This window comes from Periophthalmus magnuspinnatus, chromosome 17 (assembly GCF_009829125.3).
Source record: "Periophthalmus magnuspinnatus isolate fPerMag1 chromosome 17, fPerMag1.2.pri, whole genome shotgun sequence".
NCBI classification, from domain to species: Eukaryota; Metazoa; Chordata; class Actinopteri; order Gobiiformes; family Gobiidae; genus Periophthalmus; species Periophthalmus magnuspinnatus.
Genome location: NC_047142.1, coordinates 4590168 through 4615565, shown reverse-complemented (window position 1 = coordinate 4615565; position 25398 = coordinate 4590168). Strand labels below are relative to the sequence as shown.

At 38.1% G+C, this 25398-nt stretch overlaps 5 protein-coding genes across 7 annotated transcripts; 2 read left to right on the top strand and 3 right to left on the bottom strand.

Annotated features, from left to right (window-relative positions):
* Positions 1-56: 56 nt before the first annotated feature.
* thap4 (THAP domain containing 4) lies at positions 57-5081 on the top strand. Its single transcript, XM_033982277.2, has 5 exons — positions 57-155; positions 3280-3433; positions 3522-3631; positions 3747-3850; positions 4424-5081. Exons 1-5 carry the CDS (start codon positions 131-133, stop codon positions 4541-4543), a joined length of 513 nt encoding a protein of 170 aa, XP_033838168.1. The 5' UTR covers positions 57-130; the 3' UTR covers positions 4544-5081.
* Positions 5059-12033, bottom strand: LOC117385043 (bcl-2-related ovarian killer protein homolog B). Its single transcript, XM_033982275.2, has 5 exons — positions 11633-12033; positions 10252-10524; positions 9236-9364; positions 6245-6408; positions 5059-5986 (listed from the first exon to the last, which is right to left on the bottom strand). Exons 2-5 carry the CDS (start codon positions 10472-10474, stop codon positions 5861-5863), a joined length of 642 nt encoding a protein of 213 aa, XP_033838166.1. The 5' UTR covers positions 10475-10524; positions 11633-12033; the 3' UTR covers positions 5059-5860.
* Positions 12034-14352: 2319 nt separating this feature from the next.
* Positions 14353-19459, top strand: elovl1a (ELOVL fatty acid elongase 1a). Its single transcript, XM_033982273.2, has 8 exons — positions 14353-14683; positions 15238-15330; positions 15430-15620; positions 15692-15772; positions 16558-16614; positions 16695-16800; positions 18233-18372; positions 18459-19459. Exons 2-8 carry the CDS (start codon positions 15270-15272, stop codon positions 18765-18767), a joined length of 945 nt encoding a protein of 314 aa, XP_033838164.1. The 5' UTR covers positions 14353-14683; positions 15238-15269; the 3' UTR covers positions 18768-19459.
* Positions 19460-20253: 794 nt separating this feature from the next.
* On the bottom strand, positions 20254-22780 carry cdc20 (cell division cycle 20 homolog). Of its 2 annotated transcripts, none has more exons than XM_055228696.1 (11): positions 22718-22780; positions 22305-22534; positions 22097-22233; positions 21939-22026; positions 21726-21851; positions 21460-21656; positions 21301-21395; positions 20994-21231; positions 20798-20923; positions 20602-20719; positions 20254-20506 (listed from the first exon to the last, which is right to left on the bottom strand). In XM_055228696.1, the coding sequence occupies exons 2-11, from the start codon at positions 22492-22494 to the stop codon at positions 20328-20330; spliced, it is 1494 nt and encodes a 497-aa protein (XP_055084671.1). In that variant the 5' UTR covers positions 22495-22534; positions 22718-22780; the 3' UTR covers positions 20254-20327. The 2 variants fall into 2 exon arrangements, with proteins under 2 accessions (XP_055084671.1, XP_033838163.1); XM_033982272.2 differs by having other exon boundaries at positions 22305-22497.
* Positions 22781-23468: 688 nt separating this feature from the next.
* Positions 23469-25398, bottom strand: LOC117385045 (uncharacterized). Of its 2 annotated transcripts, XM_033982278.2 has the most exons (6): positions 25206-25398; positions 24835-24999; positions 24499-24756; positions 24193-24291; positions 24077-24094; positions 23469-23999 (listed from the first exon to the last, which is right to left on the bottom strand). In XM_033982278.2, exons 1-6 carry the CDS (start codon positions 25273-25275, stop codon positions 23914-23916), a joined length of 696 nt encoding a protein of 231 aa, XP_033838169.2. In that variant the 5' UTR covers positions 25276-25398; the 3' UTR covers positions 23469-23913. The 2 variants fall into 2 exon arrangements, with proteins under 2 accessions (XP_033838169.2, XP_055084675.1); XM_055228700.1 differs by lacking the exon at positions 24077-24094.

The following is a 25398-nucleotide window of genomic DNA, read 5'->3' as shown; positions in this document are numbered from 1 at the left end:
TCACGTCAGGTTACGTCAGGTCACATCAGGTTACGCTCCAAACTCGCCCTGCAACTGTTCAACAAACTGTTCAACAATCTGTCTCCAAACTGTCAACATCACACAGCCCTGTCCTGGTGCTAATCCGACCATGACCTGTCCCGTAAGTAGCTCGGGTAAGTTACAGCGAGTGAAAGTGAAAAGCAGCGTTTATCTGTCCGAGTTTAAGACATGGAGCAGAAAGCAACGACTGAGTTTAAACATGTTCATTTTAAACTAACATGGCAAAAATTGAATTACTGTTAGCACTGCAACAGCTAAAAGCTTAATGGAGCACACTGAAAACGAAAGTAACCGGAGTCACTGCTTCTTCTATCTTTTTATTTATATTTATACCATTGGATTTCTTATTTACGTGATTAATCTGACACAGTCGTGACGAATTTTGATCGATCTGAGCGGATATGACTCACTGATAGAGATTATTTACCCTCTGTGCAAACCACAGACCAGACTGTAGTGTAAACACAGCGCCACCTACTGCATAAAAACATATCGCCTTTAGCCCAGCAAACTAATCTGTAAGAAACTATGGCGTCATTTGTCTATCTTTAAGTTGGAGCGCGTATACAGAAATCGTAGCGCGCAGTATCTAAAAGTGAGCGGTGAAAATGTGAAAGCAAAGCGCGCACGTGTGTGACTGCGCGCTGTTTACCCTCCAGCGCCCTCTCTCTTTCTACCTGTGCGCGCTACAGTTTTTATTTTCTTCAGCGAGCGCCCGCTTTGGTTATTTTTTCTTCAACAGAAATACGTCGTCAGAACAAGACTTGAACAGACGATCACAGATTTATCGTCATCATCAGACTCAGAAGTGAGACGTTGAGTTGATATCGAGAAGTCATGGACAACCCAAACGTAAGTTTATTCTTTATCACAGAATTTGTAATTTTACAGTCTGTACAATTTAATATCAGCATATAACTGCCAAATCTGAACTTAAAAACAAACATCTGCAGTACTTTAGACATAATACTATCTCAAAATCACATGATGGTTTCACGAAATATGTGATAGTTTCATGTTTAAAAAAAAAAAAGATACAAAATGATCATGATATCATGTGATATTTAAAACGAGGATCTAAAGTAGAGGATCTATCCACTTTTACGTGTTGAGATAGGCTATGATACTGATGCTGGCATGAATTATGCAATATGTATGCATGTCATATGTGTATTTGTGAAAGGATTATTGCAACAAAGATGTAGACCTATGTGTGTTGTAAAGCATGAACTTTGTATTTTGTAGGAAATACTTAATGGAATACTGGAGCGGCTAAAGATCAGACTTCAGTGGGCCCTGCATCAGCCCACTGTGGATCTGGATTATCTGGAGTATGCGTGCAATCAAGAATGCATCCTGATTGATGCAGCTTCCCACATATTCCACATTCCTAAAGCCATTATTGAGGGTCTGGAGTATTTAGGTAGACTTGTTCAGTCTGCCATTGAAGATGAGCAACGTCCCACTTACTTTAGCTTGGAGCAAGGGGAAAGAGGAAGACCTAAATTTGTGTTTGCATCTGACTTCCTTCAAAATCTCCTTGAAATATCTTTGCCTGTAACGTGTGTGGCCAGTCTTTTAGATGTTAGTGAGATTACCATTTTCAGAAGGATGAAAGAAGAGGGCATTTCAACCAAAACAGCATACTTGTCAATGTCTGATGAAGAACTGGACAGCAAAGTTGCTGCTGTTGTTGCTGTTGTCTGGGGGCCTTTGTCACTGGTGCACATTGATATAAATCACAAACTAATAAGGTTTGCAAAATACTTTACCTAGAGAAAACTGTGGACATTATACACTACTCACTACAAACAGCATAACATATGTGCACCACTTCTACAGCAATGATAGAGTACACTGAATACTAATATACTAATCTACTGATTTTATCAATCTAATAATCAAACTTTATTTATAAAGCACCCACCCCCCTACACACAAGCACCTACACACACCCATCTACACACACCCACCTACACACACCCACCTACACACACCCCCCTACACACAAGCACCTACACACACCCATCTGCACACACCCACCTACACACAAGCACCTACACACACCCACCTACACACAAGCACCTACACACACCCACCTACACACAAGCACCTAACTTCACTTTATTTAGTGACATAAATACTGTAAGCTGCAGTTACTGCTTTTTTTTTTTTTTAAATCAGGTATTTTTTATATCTGCCTCAGAGCAGCTGTGATACATAAGTGTGATTTTTAAACCAAAGTCATGTGTTTTTTAATCTGATATTCTCTACATTTATAATTTTTTTTACTTTATGTATAGTAACATTTATTATGTACTTTTTAAATACAATATTGTGATATTTGTAAATGTGGATGGCTACTCCAGAAAGGTGAATTTGGTGATGAAATCAAACAATTGTGCTTTTTAACGTGTGTAGCTGCAGCAGGTACAATGTACAAAAGCAATAGGCCGAGACAGTACAATCTGACCTGTGTATAAATCAATATAATTACACTAATGTAATTTAGAAAATAATCATTTAATGGTGTAGTGCACAAATATATACTTTATAATACAAATTCATGGTTTAGAACTTTAAAAAAAAAAGTTTTCTTTCAAATGCATGCCAAAAATATGGTTTAATTCTTTATAATTAAGTTTTGTTATGGATTTTACCCTAATCCATGATTTTCCCCAATAACTTGGATCTGTGATCGTCTGTTCAAGTCTTGTTCTGATGACGTATTTCTGTTGAAGAAAAAATAACCAAAGCGGGCGCTCGCTGAAGAAAATAAAAACTGTACACAGGTAGAAAGAGAGAGGGCGCTGGAGGGTAAACAGCGCGCGGTCACACACATGCGCGCTTTGCTTTCACATTTTCACCGCTCACTTTTAGATACTGCGCGCTACGATTTCTGTATACGCGCTCCAACTTAAAGATAGACAAATGACGCCATTTGTGTGACCAGTATCTGTGGAATTACAATTCTTTGCGATCAGTTTGCTTTGTGTTGTGCAATTTTGTTTATTTTTGTTATGATCAAGTGAACACAGACATTTAGCAATAAGGAGTTATGCAAAATTAAATATATTTCTTATGACTGAAACTAAACTAAATGTAAGTATTTGCCAAATTTGTCTTCTTTCTTAATATTGGTGTGGCAAACCCTACATAAATAACCCAAGCGGTAGGATATGTGTGTCCCTACAGTATTTATGATCTGAAGTGCACACTGTGTTTATTTACTCCCAGTGCCACTGAATGCAGCTGTGGCTCCTCTTGAATGGCTGCTGGGGACATGGGAGTCAGATGAACCTGGAGAGGGCACTTTCCCAACTATCAAGCCTTTCCGTTACACAGAGACACTACACTTCACCCATGTTGGGCAGCCAGTCATAAACTTTATGTGAGTTACAAATCAGATCTGTGCAGTGTGCATTGTTTGTCGCATGTTTGTGCTATAATAATCTGCCATAATCTTTTAAATTCTACAGGTTTAATGCCTTTCACATAGAAACTAAGAAGCCTCTTCACCGAGAGTCTGGCTTCATACGAATGAAGCCTGGCACAAACCATGTGGCGTTCATAAATGCACAAAATACAGGTGTTAATTTTCAGTCACACTGTTTTAAGTAAAGCATTGTCAGATATGTCTTTCTACTGACAAAACATTAATATCTTAATAATATATCAATTATGAAATGTGTACCAATATACAGGTCTGGTTGACATCGAAGAGGGGGTGCTTACAGATAAACAACTGAAACTCCAGAGCTGTGCTTTGTCCAGGATTTCTTTTGCCAAAGAACCCCAAGTCCAGCAGGTAAAATGTGTTAATAATAATAATAAAATTAATAAAATGTGTTATAATAGCCCCTACAACAAAACACACAAACATTCACCTTACTGTAACCAACTTTTTTGAGTTGATTTTTAAACATGGTTTTGTTCTTGTAATCAGCTAGATGTAAAATCATAGACATACTCAGTACAGCTCAAGTCCCAATCAGCCCAAAGCAGTGTTCAATGTGGTACTGGGCGGAGATGGGCATGACGGGGCAGCGGCATGAGTCTGAACTGTCACAAGAGCTCCTTTTGTCTCACTGATGTCTCTGCTTCTCTGCTCTTTATATTTACAAACACGCACTGAATTGCTTGCTCTGATTAGCCAGAAAATGTTGACTGCATTTTAAAACAACTTAATTCACCTTAAAGCTGAAATGAGGAAATAAGAAAATAACAAGGAGTATTTGCATATTATTTTTCATTCATAATTTATACTTTTATTTCAGTGCATAATTTGGCAGCTGTACTTGTAATTGAGTTATTTTTAAGCCATGTAATGCATTCCACCACCGTGTAGCAGGAACATTACATGCTTATTTTTATCTTTCAGATTTCTAGAGTGTTTCGTCTTCAGCCAGATGGGAAGTTGGAACAGACAGTTTCTATGGCGACAAACAACCAGCCATTGACGCAGCACTTGCACATCACTTATCAGCGAACATCCTCCTGAGCCAACAACTGAGCAGATACTGACCTCATATAACTTATGGCCAGTCATATGCTCTTTCCTTTGCAATCACACTGGTGGAGGCATTGATTACAATTTCAGAATATTTGCACTATTATCCTATATTCGTAAATGTTTCTCACGCTGGAGCTCATGGCAGCTGGTGTATTGTTTATTTAACTTTATACATGTGAATGTGTATTCTTAGAAAATAAAAATTAAGCATTTGTTTTTGTCCAAACGACTTACTTCTTCAGATAATCACCTTTAGTATAATTTCTACCATTATGCACATGCTAGACCTTCATAAAGCATGTTAAAATGTTGTTAAATGTTACCATAAAAAATTCAAAGGATTTGTGAATATTTTCTGAAATATTCTTTGAAATACATTTTTGGTACAACTTTCATTGTACTTTTACTACACAATATTTCTATTTCTATTTTTCTATTTCCATTTTGTGTATGAAAGTTGTTTTTTACTTCACTTGATTATAATTGACAAGTGAATGCAAAGGTGAATAAATCATTTGGAATGGTTTATTGTGGAATATACCTTTACACGCACACAGTTATAAATTAACACTGAAAAAGGCGACTCAATGTAAACTGCACAATCATCCTGACAAGCCCTTGGGGATGGCTGTACACTGCAGTTGTAAAAATGAGGAAATGTCCAAATGCAAAATTACATTCAAAGTGAAAAAAAAAATCCATAAATACTATTTACAAGATAAAAATGGGCTTGTACCATTTAGCCCAGAGCTAGTAGCTCATCATTTGCTTCACTTTCCTCTGCCACATCATCTTTGGTCAGAACAACATCCTGTACCCGCATGATTACAATTTGTGCTCGTTTGGTTGAGTTCAAAGTTCATAATCCTCATAACATGTATCTATGAAATATCACACTACTCCACACAACTGTCACATGAGCCCTTGACACAGAGATGTTGAACTCAATCAGCCTCTGATTAAATGACACACACTTTCACTGTACGGTCAGCCCTCCAAAGCTCAAGCTAAAACAGTATGGAAGCATTAACAGGTGATCAGAAAACTGCCTCCCAAGCAACATATTCGGTACAACATTGTTCCAATAACAGCCAGGACAGAAATGGATTGAAATGGAACTGGAGTTGATGCTTCAGTATTACTCTTTGAATGAAAAACAACACCACCTGGTAACTTTATGAAGAACACCATACACTGATGAAACAGTTGCTAATGATTCAGCAGCTGAAGTATCCTTCTATAGTCCCATGTTTTTGCTAAGATACCAGTCTCAGCAAACACTGGCTACGGTGGCCTGGTGGGTCTTTAAGGCTCCTTCATGATGTAAACGTACACTGATGTGAGGAAGTATTTCAAAGAGTCTATAACAGAATACATCCAGTGGTTCTCCGGTATCAAGTCTTTTCTCACCACACATTTATTGATCTCCATCTGGGAAAAAAATGAATAATTATTTAACTTCTGTGAAAAACTGGCATGGTAGACCAAAGATTTGTAAGTGAGCAACGAAAAACAAACATGAGCTTCAATTCATCTTGACATTGATGAATAGAATGTTGATAACAATTACTCTGGAATCATAGAATTATTATACTACTTCCTGTTGAAACATTACCACAACCTTGAAAGCATATGCAGCATTTTTTTATCTTGAAAATGTGCAATAAATAAATAAATATGTGTACTCACCCATCCTCCACGCCGCTTCAACCAGTGAACCAGGTACTTGCGAACAAACTGGCCTAGACTGTCCACAATGGCATGAACATTAGACACATGTCCTTGTCTCACACAGTCCACTGCCAGAGCCCCTGCTACTGCGTACATGGCCACGATCTTTCCCCATGTTACACCTGGAACAAAATAACTGTCATTATTGCAAAAAAAACACCCCAAAAAACAGTAATATTACATTTTATAAGCCAGGTCTGATACGTCACTGTGTATGAAGATGGAGCATAATGAAGTAAAAGTAGTAAAGCATTGTATTTTAGTCCATTTTTACTTAAGTACATTGTGGATGCTTTAGTGCAGAGATATCAAACCCATTTTCACCAAGGGCCACATCAACAAAATGGTTCCCCTCAAAGGGCCAGCCATATGTAATGTAAAATAAACAACTTTTTTTAACTCGTTCATTAACTGTTTCTGTTTTTATTACTTATTTGGGTTACAAATATTGCACATGCATGTCCATGAACATAAAAAATATGGCTGTATAATTGCGTATCTGATAAACTGACATTTTACGGCAGTCATAACTTTTAATCTACCTTGTCATGGGTCACATAAAATGACATGGCGGACCACATTTGGCACGCAGGCCTCGAGTTTGACACATGTGTTTTAGTGGATGCTTTTTACTTTTACTTCAGTAGATTTGAAAGAAGGTACATTACTTTTCAGTCCTGTTTAAAAAGGTAAAGGAGTAGAAAGTACAAAGTATTTTTTATATTTTTTGAGACCTGCTGAAAAAGGCACAGAGGTATATTTTTAACACGTTTATAATCTGAGAAAACAAAAATATATCAATAAAATCAGCTGTTTCTGTGAATACATTTACTTTTTACTCTTTAAGTACATTTTTAAACAGGTGCTTTAACACTTTTACTTGGGAAGATTGTGCTGCGGAATCTGTAATTTCACTTAACAAAACTGAGCACTTCTTCCACCACTGCTATGACCTGACATACGATTTTACCACAGCCATCGTATCTTTGCTCATAAATACGCTGTAAACGCCAGGTTAAAGTCAACAAAGCACTGCGTTTGAGCGGCTGATAACGCGCCTTACCGAGCTACAGTTCAAATTAACTTGACCAGACTTGCCTTCTCGTGTGTAGGAGGCTGTGACGCAAGTAGTTAGAAAATCTGTATCTGTATTTGCTGCCATAAAACTCAATTGCAACACGGACGATTTCAGTGAATGTAACTAACCTGAATATAATGTACTCTGCTAATTGGAGGCATCCGGATTTTAAGGCCAGAACAGATTGTTATAATGACCGTCAGGGATGTAGTGACCAGCTAATGCTCTTAACCTGCTTTAGCACGGCTTGCTCTCGCTGCTGACCCACACTGTCTGAGGTAGCTGCGGTATAAGGAGATAGAAGTCTTTGCGAGATTAAAGGAGATCCCTTGACCAATAAGGCTACAGAATTATGCCTCGCTCCTTACTGAGAAGAACGCCAAGAATAGTCTGAACATCAAAAAGGATAAAGGGAAGACACACAAACTAGTCCAGACATAACCAGAACATAATTATGATGGATTCTCATTACATAATCTTAGTCATTTAACTCCCTGACATCGTCCAAGTCTTGACTACAAAGCTATTTTAGATTTCCAGTATAACGAATCACCCGGCGCGTTCTATTTATAGCCATTTTAACCACCACATAAGGCCGGGCCAGTCCAAGTTCAACGCTTTGTTTTTATTTATGCGGAATCCCACGCTGTGTCTAAAAACAACATCCATGTGACGTCTAAACAAGCACAACCGCGCTCCGAACATGGACATTATATCAGACCAGCTGCTATTTTATCTTTCCATCAAAAAGGCCCAGGTCAATGGGGCATGTCTAATTCTGTGCAGACTCACTGTAAATCTCAAAGGAACTTGCATGTTTGTTTGCAGGTTTTTACTAATATTTCATAATTTATGTACTTATTATTAGGATACTCTGTCTGAAGTTCCCATTTTAAACATCCAGTCCAGACGCATTTGTATTTGAGAAAAGGCCTCAAACCTACAGAATACTTTGTTGCGTGTACTTGACATTATGTTCCTCGTTATAATTGCAGTCTGTTTGTAATTGCGACTGTTCAGTTTCGATGTGACGTGTGAATAGGAAGTAGAACAAAGAGTTTAATTTGTGTCCTGATGGAAGATAGGGGAGGGACTTGACAAGTTTTCTTCTTCCTACTCCTTTTTGAGCTTGTGTAAGAATAGATTGTGAGATGTGCTTTAGGTGTACATGTGCTAAAAAACATAAATAAAATAAAATAAATAAATAAATAAAAATAAATAAATACATAAATAACAATAAATAAATATAAATGAATAAATAAATAAAAATAAATAAATTCCATGTTTCTAGAAAATGTCCCACGTTTTCAATCAGTGTCACATGACTTATAAAGTGACATTTACATTAATGAGGATATATTCTGTATATCTGTAAACAAATCCAGACTTTTGGGTACAGTACAGGCTTTGAGGGTTATAATATGTTAGAACCTGTTGCTTTTCCAATCTCTGTGTTTTATGATTGATAAAAACAAAAAAAATAATAAAAAAAATAAAAATCATCCCTTCATGTCACAGAATATTCAACAGCGTCCCTATTTTTCTACCATTTGACCTTGTGACCCTAGAAACATGTGGAGCTTGTTATGTTATGTTAGCAAAAGTATCTGTATATCTTTGTACGACTGAAAGCAGAAGCACAGCGCTGTCCTGATTGCCCAGTTTAAGACTCTTTAAAATAATTTAGCATCTCATCAAACTACTGAACCTTTCATTATTTAAAAAAAAAAAAAAGCATCCTCTTATGTCTAAACCCTAAACTTTTACTGCTATAGGCCCGAAAATGAATATGCAATAATGAGCCTAAGTCTTCTTTTTTTTTTAGCCTAATGCATCAAAAATTACAGTACGTTTGTCATGACAGCACCAACCTGTTGAGAAAATCTCCGTGGCCACACCGATGAAAGCATCCGACACCATGTTCGCCATGGCAACAGAGATGTTCAGCTGCCGCGCCACGTTTCTGTACAAACTGGGCTGTATACACTCCAGCTCGTCGCCTGGGCAACAGAGGAAGGAAGAGAAGACAGCAACAACGTTCATGGTCAGTGATAATTATTAAACTAAACTAAACTGGGGGAAAAGAAACGCAGCCCTGGGGTTTGGACTTGGACATAGACACAGACACAAACTTTAGTGTTCGTAAAGATCAAGATGTCATGTTGCTTAAATTACAGGACATATAGGGACCAATTCAGGTTGCAAACTATTTAAAAATATATATAACGCTTTAGTAAGTTATAGTCAGTGTTGGGAAGTGACAGAATAATGAGAATATGCACTGAGAGTACTAATTTTTTTTGCATTCCCGTAACAGTTACTCTTTCATTTGGTGGTATTCAGAACAGTTATTTTTCTTTTTTTCTGTCTTTCTTTATCTTTATTTCTACAGGGGAACCCAATGAGAACAGTTGAACTCTCATTTTCATGGGAGCCCTGTTACATACAAGTCCATATAAATCATTAAAAACAGTTGCAGGTGTTTGTAGAAAAGTCTGAAATCTAAAATCTAATGTCAAAAGGCTAGAATATGGCGTTTGATCATGTAATTTAGGCTTCAAACTAAACATAATCGGGGAGAAAAATGGACAAATCTGCTCGTGTGGAGAGTGTATGTGTGATTTTTCCTTCTCCAATTAGTGACAGTACCATGTTGCGTCTTTACACTACAATTTAAATGCAACTCTGTGCAAAGATATTCTATATATATTCAGAATACAGTACCCTGATTGGACCATGTATTCTGTAACTAAACACATTTTCAAAGTATTCTTCCCAGACACGATGAGAGTAGATGTAATGTGCCTAGGACCAACACCAGAACGGATTGTTGTAACGCAGTGTCCAGCTAATGCTATTAACCTGCTTTATTATGTCTAACTCTTACCCAGACAGAGAAGCACCATAGACGCCTCATAGACCGATGCGTTCGAACAGGAGAAATTCAGCTCAGCTTTCGACCAACCCAGTCCATTTTGGTTAAGTCTTGAAACAATATAGTCTTTGCACAAAGCTTTCGACTGTGACACCAGTTCTTTATCTGTCAGCGAGCGGTCAAACACATCCAGAACCTCTGCGGCAAAGCCCTTAGAACGCCAAAGGACGTCCATGCCAGAGGGATGCGGACTGGAGATCAGCGTCAAAGGATGAGACAAGGCACCTGGGGGAGAAAAGCGTGCTTCTTTTACAAATCTTTTACTTAGAAAACATCACAGGACATTCAGAATACTGTGATAATACCTAGCATCTATGGTCTGTTTACCGCGCTGAAAAAGAAATGGAAGAATTAAAAAGTAAAAACATGACTTTGATGATTGAAAACCTGCACATAATGACTTTTTATATTGGTTTGCACTGTAGGAAACATACTGTATTAGACCTGGACACCTTTTATTGTATTTAACTGCTAATTCCAATGATAAACTGATCTCTTATTAGTCTTATTGTGATGGAAATTGAAGTTTATTAATGTTGTGAAGAAAATATTCTTATCATATGTCGTTAAACGTATTTAATCCGTGTCAGTCTCTCAGACCCAGACCAGACATTAACACGTGCAAAGTCTCTGTCCCATCGTCCTCCAGGAAAGTCTTCGTTGTCTTAGCTGACTTTAAGTGTAAAAGTTCACTATCTCATGTCTGTGAAACAAAAGTCACTGCTCTGAAATGTACGTAGCTTTGTCATTCTGGAATAAACACTCAAAACTAAGAATCAGTGGGAGAGATGCTCAAGGAGACAAACTCAGAGAGACTTAGGACCCCGAGGGAGACCAGTCTGTGTCCAGGGCAGGTGTCCTTGTCCTGTCTGTATCTGCTGTAACAAAGAATAAACCAAACTTGCATTTCAAAACTCACCGGGCTTCACAAATGGATCACTTTTCATGTAGAATTGTGATCTTTCCACAACACTTTTAATGTAATCGTAAAGAAATATGTGTTTTAATGTGTGTCCACCTGCTCTGGGTCCGCAGGTGGACAGGAGATGGAGCTAAATCTGGTACAAATCATGTTTTCTTTTGTAAGATGAATTAATTTGTAGGTGATTCTATATCTATCTGATCAAAGTTATATAAGAATGAACTGTAGGCGTTTTTGTTGTGAGTGGGACAAAGATATTGCTCCACATCTTGAGTGTTATGCAAGACGCACTCTCACACAGATTTACCATGGAGAAAAACACAGAATAATTAAGTAAAATGTGGAAGAGTCTCTAAACTAAACTCAACAATTACACCTTAACACGTTTCAGCTTGAAGAATCAGCGCTTACCTTCATTTTAGGGCTGTTTACGCGCGTTGTTCATGTTGTGTTTATGTCCAAAGAGGCTCGGGCCACGGTGCTAAACGCTCCAAAATCACTACAGTCTACTTCCCCCGCTGTGGTGATTGTGTTTCATCAGCCTAAAAAGACGAAAGATAAAGCTTTGTGAAGTTTTGGGCGCTGCTGTTGTAGTTCTCTGTTCAGTGTGATCCTCGCTTTGGGTAAAAAGCGCACGACTTGGCCTCAGCGGGAGGACGCAGCTGAGGACGCACGGGGAGGACGCCTACCTGCGGGTCCACCTTCACATCGACGCTCAGAGGTGCGTTTGGTTTATAAGTTAGAGGCATCCAGAGAAGGTGGAGCTCTGTGGGGGAACGTGGAGAAAGAAGCACCTCCAAAAACTTAAACCAAGCGCGCATGAACTCAACAAATTCACCTGAACGTGGCCACAAAACGAAATCTATTCAACTTATGTCAGACACCAGCCCCTTTTCAGCCTCTAGGCACAAAGGTGTGTTCATTTTTACTAAATATCCCGTGGCTTGTGCACTCCTAATGCAGTGAACCTGAGGCACAGTTTACATAAGTGTGTCGATCTGGAGCCAAAAGTGTCGCTCCTAATCCTCTACAGACCAATATAGATGTTCTGACCTGAAGACGAGCTCAGTCAGGGAACTTCCTTTTGGATTCAGAGCCATTCTCAACATTTTAAACAGTTCTAACAAAAGCATGACTTATCTCAGGTCTATAAGGTTCATTACATTTGGTTTATAAGGTTGTTCTTTACATCCCTCTGCTGCATAAACCAACAGAGTTTAAGACAATATTTTCATAAACTAAGGTTAAAGTTTAGCCAAAATTTACCCTTCACTTAAGCAATAAAAAAATCTTATGAAATATGCTGTAAATTGCACATAAAGCCCTTTATGCCCTTGTTTGGCCACATGGTGTCGCTGTTTAATCTTTGGATCATGAGTCACGGTGAGTTTACGTCATGGTTTATTTTTACTATATATATATATATATATATATATATATATATATATATATATATATATATATATATATATATATATATATATATATATATATATATATATATATATATATATATATATATATATATATATATATATATATATATATATATAAATAAATAAATAAAACTAAATAAATAAATCTATTTTCGCAATATTTAATCTCTCTCTCTCTCTCTCTCTCTCTCTATATATATATATATATATATATATATATATATATATATATAGAGAGAGAGAGAGAGAGAGAAATAGATTAAATATTGCAAAGATTTTTTTAACTGTACAGTACAAAAGTGTTGAGCTGGGGGCTTATAATGAGCTAATGTTTTATTATTGATCAGAATGAGTTTAGTTATGAAGTTAAAACTAGTTTTGACATTCAGTTTCAGAGTTGAGTCTCCATTTTCTTTCTTTCATTTATTTATTTATTTATCTATCTATCTATCCTTTCTTCCCTTATTATTTTCCTTTCCTTTCTTTCTTCGTTTTTTCCTCTTTTCTTTAAAAAAATAATTGCAAAGCTCTTTATTCTACACACAGAGACTAAAACATTAAGGGACATTACTTCCAAATGAGTGAACAAAAAAAAAAAAAAAGCTGTTGATTCCAGTGTCCTTGATCCTGCAGTGGGACCTCAGCTTGTGACAAAGAGATTCCAGTGGTCAGACATTTTTTTATATATATCAGATGAATTAGGCTATATTTTTCAAACCTCACATTTTCTTTTGTCAATTTCAGCTAAATTCCTGTTTAAATTATTAAATTGGTTAATTGAAAACCATGAGGAGGATGTCAGCAGGACAATAGCTCACATTTACTGGGTGCTGTTGTCCGTTTCTATACAATAAACACGATTGTTTTACAAATGTGATAATAAACAATGACATGTGGGACAGCTGACTGTGGCATATATTTTAACAATAGCACAATGACAAACACATCACATCCCACACCCTCCACTTTAACTGAAGCTCACATGCATTTAGAGGTATGGCATAAGTATCTACTCTATACTGTGTTTTTCCACTCTGTTAATGCCTCAGGATTTTATATTGTAAGTGGACATGATGTAAATAGGCCTGTAAAGGGTTAACGTAGATGTCAGTTATCACTCTATATCTGAAATTGTGCACAAAGTTTAAAGGATATAATCGGATATAACTGCTCCCTTTGTTCTGCAGTACAGATTCCTTTCATTCCAGGCAGCCGTTCGATGCTACAGACACATCTGGGAGACTCCAGGCCACACGCCCAGCATCATCACTGGCCCTTGGCAAACAGGTTAAACCAGAGCCACTGGAGAACTCCACATAGCAGACCCAGCCCTAGCACAGGGTGGGAAGGGATGGGTGGAAAGTGACGTCATGTTTGTGGGAGTATGATAATTTACTCCACTTCAACTTTGCCCTACATATTTCCTTATCAATATTAATTTGATTGTTGATTCTGCTGGGTGTGTTTTTGAGGCCTGGGTAAGCTGATAAAACTTATTTCCTCAATTAGGTAAAAAAAAACACAACATCTTAATAGAGAAGCTTAAAAATACAACCTTTTTTTTTTTTAAACATTGGTTGATTATATAGGGCCAAGGTTGCTTTAACCAGGGCGGACAGCTCTCTGACCCCATCCCATTCACTGAACTGCCAGTCCAATGAGAGGCCATGAAAGTCTGAGTGAGAAGGTGGAGCCAGCCTTGAAGCAGGGTGTGGTTGTGAAACCAGCAAGATTTCTAGTAATGCCCTGGGTTTAAAAATGAGTAGAATCTGTTCAGTCAGTCAGTTGAGACATCGCTTAGACTTGTGCTCATCCATTTCCCAACCTTCCCTCACTCCACCCTGTTGCTCATTTAACACAAGAATCTAATCATATCTTTGTCATTGCATTGTGAGCGCTGCTGGAGCATTGATTTGAGCGGGTGGACTGCGGGCCTGGTTTAACTGGTCCTTGGATACAGACTGTGTGCTCTTTACCCTGGCTGTGCAGCTGCTCTCTGATAGTGCCAGAGATCAGGGCTCAGGAGGTAAGTCACTTTATACTTGACCATGTTTTTCACAGAAGCGAGTGAACGTGGGCGGGTGCTTTATGGGGCACACAGGTACAGTTACTAGTTTTTAGCTTTTTTTCTTTGTCTAATGGTGTAGAAACTTATTTGACTGTACGCTGTAGCTGCCCATGCTCATCGCTCAGGCTGGGCATATGGGCCTGATCTCTGCCTCACCTGTTTGACAAGCTCTGTTAGTCAGCATGAGAGTATTTCATTGTTTTAATCTGACAACTTTACAACTTCTGTAAAGCACACGTTGATTCATTGATTCTTCTGTCACTTTTTTTCACAAAGAGTCCACACAAAGCTTTCAAAAATGAGCCATTATCCCCCGCAGTATTCTTTTGTTGCTGTCCCAAACATGCGGTTTTAATGACAGTAGAAACATTTTCAACACAAACGTACATCTGCCCACTGTTTATTTAGTGAAGAGAGCAGGTGGTGAGGCTGCTGTGTGCTCACCGCTGCGGAAATGACTTATTTAGGAATATTTACACAATCTTGTAAGTATTTTTGTATGTTCTTTTTAGGGTGATACTGGGAGAGAAGGAAACTTGTCAAGATGTCGCGGCAAATTGCATCAGGCATTGTAAAAATCAATGATTACTTTTATGAAAAAATAGGTGAGTTGCGTATTCATTAAACATGCAGTTAAGTCAATAAACTGCAAAAGAAATGTACATGTAAAGCTTTAAATGTGCATGTTTTTTGTTTGTTTGTAGATGTCAGAGTTCGGGATTACCCACTAATGCAAACTCCAATAGATATGACTGTTATACTGCTGACCTACGTCTTCTTCGCTGTCTACGCCGGGCCGCAGCTCATGGCCAACCGCAAACCTCTCCGTTTAAATGCAGCTATGATAATCTACAATCTGTCCATGGTTTTATTCAACGCTTACATTGTCTATGAGGTATGTTTGCAAAAAAAAAAACAACAACAAACACAAAACAAATCCGATATCTGACACAAACTTCTTCTTAGTTCTTGATGTCAGGATGGGCTACAACATTTACATGGAGATGCGACCTCATTGACCTCTCCAGCACGCCGCAAAGCCTCAGGGTAACGCACGAACACTGTTTTACTGAGCAAATAAAGGTGCACTATGTAACTTTTCTGGCTGAGAGTTTCCCACCTTCTCGTCTTCACGGAGATGCGATTACGTTGCCTTGAAGTGTTAAAGCAAAAGACGAGGTTTAAACTGCGTCCGTGTGGGTCGGACCTGGACGACTGAGGGATCACACGGACGTCTTGGAGTATTAAAGTTGTTTATCTCCATGGAGACGCCACAAGGCTGAGTTACAGGTCGGATCTGAGGAGAGGCGACCCAGCTCACGCTAAGAATTTGTTTTTCCCAAGCTATAAAAACGGCTGCAACTGGATGAAAGCAAGATGGTTTTAATGTTTCCGTGGAGACAAGCAGATGGCAAACTCCCCACCTAGAAAGTGACATAGTGCACTTTATATTTCAGTCTGGATTTTACTGTTTAAATATAGAATTGAACACATGAGACCAGCAATATAAAGTTTTTCAGTGACCTTAGTAAGCCACAAATGCAAAGAAATCAGACCAAAATGTCCAAATATAAAGTTATACGTGATGATGTTAAATTACAACAAAAAAAAACAACAACAATCGGACACTGACAGTCAAAGTACTTCACTGAAAAGAGTTTGATGGTAAGTAAATCTTCAGGAACCCTTCTATATTGAGAAATTGGACACATGCAACACGCTGAAAATGTGAACTTTCCCTGCTCACGTGTCCAGTACCGTTACACATCTTTACACACATCTGTGGACTGATTGTGTTTTTGCTTATTCGTTGTTTTCTGTTTCTTCCATAGATGGTTCGAGTAGCATGGATGTTTTATATTTCTAAATATATTGAACTTCTGGATACGGTGAGTAAGCGGTAAACTGTGTGGAAAACATTGTGACTGTTTGTTTGTGGTAAATGTGTCTGATGTTTGTTTTATTTTAGGTGTTCTTTGTGCTAAGGAAGAAACAAAACCAGATAACATTTCTCCATGTTTTTCACCACTCAGTTATGCCTTGGAGTTGGTGGTGGGGCGTCGCTCTTACTCCTGGTGAGCAGACGTACATGCAGTTTAAACACATTTCATGTCAGAAAAGTTTATGAAGGACCAACGACCTGGATAAACAGGTTGTTGGTGGATAAACAGAGACTTTTAGAACTTTACTTTCTGTAGTTTTCAGCTTTTGTTTTTCAAATTTCACAAAAACTACCACTTGACTGAATTACCACAGGTGAAACCCACCAAATAATGTAAGAATTAGAAACAAAACATGAAAATATGCTGAAAGCTCCACCCAGTAAACTCATACATTACTCATAATATAAACTAACAAAAGCTGTTTACTTTATCCATACAATCTTAGCGCAAATGTTTAAGGAACTGTGACATTTTTTTTTATTTATGTATAAAAAAAACGGTATAGTACTAAACATAACAGGACTTGACAAGAGACATAAACATGCAAAGGAGACAAAGAAACAGACAAGAAAATGATAAACCTGGTACAAAGCAAAGGACAAGAAACAGAAATAAAACAATGGTCAGAGCTTTGGGTGGGTTGAGGGGGCGGGTTGTTGAGGGGGGTGGGTTGAGGGGGTGGACTGGGGTCTTACAATGAGCTAATGTTTTATTATTGATCAGGTCAAATGAATGAGTGAGTAAAGTTATGACGTTAAAACTATTTTTGACATTCAGTTTCAGGGTTGAGTCTCTATTCTGTTTTATTTTTTCCTTTTTCTTTCTTCCCTTTTTATTTTCCTTTTTTTCCTCTCCCTCCTTTATTTTCTTCCTTCCTCTTTTATTTAATTTTTTTCTATCCATTTCTCTTTTTTTCTCCCTTTTCCTCTCTTCCTTTTTCCTTTTTCTTTGACTGAATAATTGGATAACCTCCCCCACATCATTTCTGCCCTGTACTCAATCTAATACTATTTGTGTGCGTGTCTGTGTGGGGCAAGTGATGTCTAAAGTGCATTAAAAATAGGGCCTTTTGCGAGTATTTCTACTTGTAACTGTGACATTTTGATTTGAAATCCCATAAACATGACCTAACTGTGTCCTTAGACCTGACATAGACATGTTCAAATGAAATCTAACTAACAACTGCAATGCTAATTTATTCGTAATGACAAAAAATTTGGAGTTTATTTGGTGTTTTGGTTCAAGATAATTCTCCAATTAGAAAGCAGAATGAGCCCCATATGAGTCTCATTTGGGTTCAGTGCTGAAATCCAGGTGATTTAAACCAAAAAAAAAAAGTCTTTCTCTGATGTCCAGCAGCTGCAGTTAATCCCTAACCGGTGCCTCTTCTGCTCTACTCTGTCCACATACTGAGAATGAGAAAAACCGGTATTTTCCCTTTGCTTTTTACACACTGGCAGCCACAGTTCACTTGTGATTGTTTAGGTTTACCTTTTTTTAAAACTGTAAGGGCACAGGTTACATATACTTCCATTATAATGCATTCAAATATCTTCTCTTTCAGCTGGAGGAATGGGCTCTTTTCATGCTATGGTGAATTCTGCCGTCCACGTCATTATGTATTTCTACTATGGACTGTCTGCCGCCGGCCCACGCTTTCAGAAATACCTGTGGTGGAAGAAGCATATGACGGCCATCCAGCTAGTACGTGCTTCATGTTTTGTTAATTTGTATAAAACTAACCAAAAATAGCATAGATATATCTTATTTTGTCATATTTCTCTCAACAGATTCAGTTTATCCTGGTGTCCGTTCATATCACCCAGTACTACTTTATGGAAAAATGTGACTATCAGTTTCCCCTGTGGATTCACCTCATCTGGATGTATGGCGTTTTCTTCTTTGTCCTGTTCTCTCACTTTTGGGTGCAAGCTTACATAAGAGGCAAACGACTTCCGGCCTCAAAGAGCACCAAAGAGATGAATGGACCGACACAAGACGCTGTTACAGTTGTGGCCAATGGCGTCCACGTGGGTAACGGGCATGTCCCCCAGCACAGCAATGGGAAAATATTCATGGCCAAAGTAAAGGAAATTTGACTTGAAGTAAGAAGAATCTACATTTTGAAGTGGTTATTTTAGGACAGTCATATTTAACACTGCCTGAGATTATGTTGCTCCCCAAAAATTCCACAGCAGCACTGTGTCCATGCGAGCGTGGAGTGCACCTCAGGGGTATGTGAACGGCATTCTGTGTGGCCAATTGTGTTTTATTGTATGTAACTAATTATTGTATTGGTCACTCAACTGTTGCTTCTCTCCAATTTAAACTCGGGCTTGAATCTGACTCTGACTGGAAGACTACATGACAGCTTATGTTTTGGAGTATTGCACAATTTCCACTGAAAACAGCACATGTAAATACCAAATGAATGTCGGAACATTTTTAATTGTTTTTTGTTTATTTAACTTTTGAAATAAAATGATGTTTCAAGTTTGTTTTATAAAATTAGTAAACCTAAATGTTTTCATTAAGAAAATGTTAAAAGCAGTCACAAAGTGGACTTTTTTTTAGACTGAAATGTGAAATAACATACTTGCCCTGTGAGGCAAGGAGGGTTTTGCAGTTTATGTAAAATAAAAGTTTTACTCCCAGCGAGTATGTAAAAGCATTTTCTCATTACTGTTAGATGGCTAACCTTATGAACCAGTCAATGCTTTAAATTAAAGCCCCAGTATGTGATTTTTTTTTGCCAAAAAATAGACAATAAAAGCACATTTTTTTCATTTTATTTTATTACAGTCATGACTGAGTGGGCTTGCATCTCCACAAACCTCTTACTTGGCCTCCCATTTTTCTCCATGGAATTACCATTTGGTCATAATTTTCCACAGTAGTGGCTTAAAAGTCCATCTCCACTGAGAATGTTCCAAAGTGTGGTTTTAACTTTCTATTTCTGCAGAAGTTATGTTTCAATACTCACATTTCTAAAGTGTAGATAATTTCTATTTAAGGGAGGGTGGTGGGTGTTTGAGAAATTCCATTTCTGTCCTATATGGAGCTCAGTATAGCACAAGTGGAATTTCTCCAATGGGGGTCGACCTCCTACTCGTTTTCATGTGCTCAGCAAAAGAGTCCTGTACTTTGCTGTGAGCAAAGTCACCTCTCCACAGAACAGACCTAACCTTCACTGTGGGTGATTGTCCTGCACGGAGACAAGCAGGTGGCCAATCCTCAAGAACAAAGAAAATAAAAAAAGCAGGAACAGGAGACAATGTTTTTAAAACACCATATACAGTTTAGTAGCAAAAAAGTAGATTTAGTTTTTAAGACCATTTCTAGGGCAGCTTAGAATGTCATGTTCCCAGGCTACACATTGAAATTACTTATGTCTTGTTTCAAACAATGTTAAATAAAAAAAAAATAAAAAAAAGTGAGAAACATTTATTACCTAGCAAATCATCTCAATTACACAATGAAAAGTTAAGGTTTTAAAAAGGAACAGTGAAATAAACCCCTAAATGTGCACTTGCCAAAACAAATAACCTTTACACCATCAACGGGAGAAGTTAGGCCATAAAGTTATGGCCAAAATGTTTATTATAGGTTAAATAAAAATAGTTCATTTAGTACTGTGAAAAAAAAAAATCTAAGACTCATTATCTGATGGAGTGGTGCAAACCAGTAGTTGTTGGTTTTACCAACCGATCCATGGCTTTCTTTTTAACAGGATCCACTTCAAAACTCTTCCATATTTGAATAGTCTCATCACCAGCAACAGTTGCCATTGTAGAGTTGTCTGGGCTTAGAACTACACTGAGCACTCGGTCTGCATGTCCTAAAGACAAAAAAAAATTTAAGCAAGTAAATATTTAATATCTCCAAGTTTACGCAAAAAACAAAAACAAAAAAAACAAAAAAAAAAAAACTCACCACTGAGCTCTGCCACCTTTGTGAGTGAAGGATACTTCCAGACAACAACATTATTGTGTGCGTATCCATGAGCAGAAACCAGCTCTTTGTAATTTGGTGCAAATACAAGAGAAGATACCTGAAAAGAACGTCAAGTTTAGTGCTTCCTCTTGCAGCATGCAGTTACATTTCAAGTTTAAAGATCTATTAGCTTTACCTGGGACTGAGAGTCTATTGAACTGATGCAAGAGCCACTGTTGACATTCCAGATGCGTATGTGACGGTCACTCGTGCCACCCCCAGATGCAAGGATATTTGGTTGCCACGGACACCAAGCCAAGGCCTACAAAGAAAAATGCACACTATAAAATATTCAACTATTTCTGTAGCATTTACAAATAAAAAGTACAGACCTTAACAGCTCCTTGGTGTTCACTCCAACTGCGAACAGCCTGGCTCTCATTGCCCATACTACCATCCGAGACACGGGGCCATACACACACCAGATTGTCATTGCCTCCGCTGGCCAGATATCTGCCGTCGGGTGACCACTTGAGCCCGCATACTTCTTGTGAGTGTGCGGTCAGTGAGAATATGTGGTGTTGTGCCATTCTCACATCATGATGATGGACGTGTCCCGATCTGGAGCCACTGTTAAATAAAAGTAAACCTTAGCTTTACGTAGAGGGATGAAAAACCACATTTGTACTTTTACACTACCTTGAAAGAATGTAGTCATTCCAACTGAGACTAGCAACTCTGGCTGTGTGGCTAGCCATGCTGCGAAGTCTTTTCTGGTTCTCAACATCCCATAACTAAGGCAAAAAAGGTGATCAGTCTTGAGGGGCATTTTAAAAAAAAAAAAAGAATTGAATGTACCTGAACTTTGCAATCACTGGTGCCAATTGCAAGATAGCTTCCTTCTTTGGTCCAGGACACAGAACAAATATAATCCTCCTCACGCTCCAGCTTCATTAGAAGAATTACATCTCCTTGAGTTGCATCCCACAGATAAACACTGTTGTGGAGTGCGACAGCAAGCATGTTTCGACTGCTCCAGTCAAGTAGATTTAGATCTGCAATTTAAAAATCATAAGTTAACAAAAGCATCTCCACAAAACACAACATGTTTGAACTTTACTTACAGAAATCATTACGAAGTTGAGGAGCATCCAAGATTTTGTCAGGTGTTGAGGAGATGTATCTAGTCTTTTTGGTTGAGGCAGGAGTTGTACCCTGACTGTAAAGAACCTTCAGATTGTTTTGGTAGCCTGTAATACAGGGTCATACATTCAACATGGCTGCCAAACCTTTATAGAATGATAAAGACAGTTCAAGGAGGCGTTTCAGTGAAATACCTTCTGGTGCATTTAGAGGCTTTCCTCCAAGATGTAGGATCTTGGCATCTTCAAGATCATATCCATTTAAGGTCACCGACATGGCTTTCTGGTCATTAGTTAAAAAGGGTCAGTTTAAACATTAATAGCAGTTTAACCATTGCATTTACCGTACTTACTGCTGAAGTAGTAGTTGGGTTGTCAGGTTCATTTTCTTTAGTGAGCAAAAAAGTGGCCACGTCCATCTGTTTACTGTTTCTGATGGGGATAAAACGGTCGCCACCCATTTTGGAAGGAGTTTGTTTTTTGCCCTTCCCTGAAATAGAATTTGAATGAACATGCAGCAGTTTCAAAACACTCCAAACAAGCTACTGAAACAAGACTAACCTGGGGTCTTGCTGGGCGTTTTGGAGGAGCTCAGAGACACATTTACAGACTTCCCAGGAGACAGGCCGTTCCCTGCTGCTGTGGTGGAGGAGCTGGCCTTCCTCTGCCATCTCGCCATCGGGGCGTTTGTGATGGGCATGTCCAGCTTCAAAATGCTGTGAATGTCGTTCTCAAAGCCGAACTGGGCCATCTTCTGTGGGCTCTGAACCACCAGGAAACACAAGATAAAGCTGTATCAAATCAGATACAAAAATAATTAGATGTTACCCAGGAGCTAGCTTCAGATTAATAAGCCTGACATAACGTTAACGCTAAACAATAGCTGCTAAATAGTAAACAACGCGTAAAGCTATTGCATAAACGTTGCTTGTAACTGTTTATCCGTATTTATCTGCATTATATTTTGAACCTACCTCGGAAACAACGCTTGTTCACTCGCAAAGACACGCCACTTTTCTTGTCAGGTTTTTGAATCTCCTCCCGGAACATTCACACGGTTTAAATGTCTGAATACTGGACGCTGATTGGTCACTTCCTGCGTGGCCGTTGTTGATACTATGGCAACAGCTTCAAATGCGGTGTTGTGATTGGTGGATAACAACGCATGCGCAGAACACTTTGCTGTTTAAAACGATTATTGCCATCTGCTGGACAAAATATTAATATGCACGCAGGTCTTCTTGAAGAAACCTAAGTATTAAACCTACATAAACTAGACTAGGTAATTTTTAACCTACAAGCTACAAACAGAAACTGTAAACAACGGGTGTTTTTAGTTTCAGAGTAGTTAGCTCTGCCCTTCAGACAGATATAAGGCAGTGTTCAGCAGTGACCTGAGCAGAACTGAAGAAGTCGCTCCCTCACTCCTACAACTTTATGTCCTGTTGACATATTATATATTTTCTTTTACTATACATTAAAAATATTTATTTCACGTCTCCATTAAGTCAAATTCAACAATGGTTTGGATAAACACACTTTTATGAAATCAATTATTTTACAAAATGTGTTTATTTTTCATCAAAAGATTAACAAACATATCTGCAATAATCCAGTAGTAGAGTTAATACAACGTGTATTGATGAAATAAAAAATTAAATACAGCCTCATGACATAAAGAGATCTGATAAATCAAAATATAATTTGTTTATTTTGAGCATTGATAGAGGGTTTTTTATACCTGTCCAAGAAAAGAATGAAAACAAAATGTATGAATACACATTGAATGTATCACATATACAAAATATCTTTAAACTGAAGGTTTTGTTTGAAAGGGATGAACTAATTCTTATTTATTTCCACCCCGTGTTATGCACATTTCTAGTATCCTTCCAGTACGTGTGTTATAAAGTCAAACAAATCTTGTAATATTAAAATTCATAAAGGCTCAAAATTTCATATTCAAGACAAAGCATTTACAGCAGTGGTTGATAACAATAATGATATAAATAAAGTGCTGCTATACTGTGAAAATATGTCATATTTTGATGCGTTTTCTTACACTTGTGAATACTTATGCATTGCTTGTACTGCTCCTGAAAACTCTTTGACCCCTCACACAGAAACACATAAACTTTTTCTTGTAGTTTTGGATGGTCTTTATAATCCTTTAGATAGTGTGGTAGCCAAATCCTTTTATGTCATGCGTTTCTTCAGGCATGTCTTTTGGATAATGTATAACTGATCCAATAACACCTACAGAACAAAAGAAAAGTTAGCATATAGCATATTAGAAAGAAGACTAAAACACACAGAGAGAGTTGTTGTTTTACCTCCAGGCTGCCTCGGACCTAAACAGGGAGGGAAACCACATGACCATGAGAGCCCATAACACAATCATGTGGCATGTTATCATCTGGCTGAACTTAATAAAAGTGCAATTACTCACCCACAATTTTGGAAAGACGGAGACTGATTACAATTAGACCAGTAAAAGCCAGAACTGCCAAAAGAGGGATCAGTAACTGCGGCAATGGAATGTGTGAAACTAAGAAAAACACAAGAAAATGAAACTAAACAGTTGTAGCTGCACAAGAGCATCTTATTCAGTGTTTCCTATAACAGTTTCCTGAGACATAGTGCAACAGGTGATCTAATCTTAGTATAAATGTCACTTGCTTCTGTTTAATCTGCAAACAGTTCCCTTTTTGACAAACATCAGTCTACACCAAGTTATGCTATAGGCTGCTGTTACCTTTTTGCTCCTCAGTAAACTTTAATTCTTTCATCAGCTGGATGCATCCCTCCTGAAGACGTACTCTCTCCATTTTTGTTCGCTCAACTTCCTGATCCCACTTTTCCTTTAAGACCCGCGCTTGTGGCACATGGGCCGTCCAAGTATCAGAAGACTCCAGACTGAGATGAACCTTTCCATCTAAAAACACTCTGTCAGTCCAGTGCAGCTGAGACCCCTCCAGAATGCAGTCACGGGATCGAAGCACAGTATGGTTTCCTTGGGAACAACATAATCTTCTAGTGCTGTGTTCTTCATGTAAATATGGGCAGTTTAACAGCCTCATTGCATACTTACTTAGTTCTGCTGTCTGACTGACTCCTCTAAGTGGAAGAACTGCATCAGCCATACTTTGAAGAATGTTGTTTATTTCCAGGTTTTGTCCCGTGAATGCAACTCCATTTAGAAAAACCTGTTGCATGACAGGCTCAGCACCCACCTGGACCTGAACTATCACAGTTTCTAAATAAAGAAAGGTTACATGCAGGTTAACAAAAATAAAGCATAAGTAGTGTCATTCACTCTAAGCAGAGATCATAAACCATATTCAGAACTTATAATTGCAACAGTTTCCTGCATCCTCAACAACAGGAAATATCCACTTTAAGCTATAACTGTTGGTAAGATAGAGCCTTTTCTGCAAGTGTAAGTAACATACAATACATTACCTATTGGAGCAGTAAAGCATAGTGTTATATGGTATAATGACAATACAAAAGCGTAGAAAAAAAAGGTCATGTTAGATCCACGCTGAGCAGGAGCCTCTCACTGTCACAGAAGCACTGCACGACTTCCTATTTTGGTTAAAACCTTATCTCATTGTAGCAAAAAGGAGCAGCCACTGCATCTCACAACCCGTCT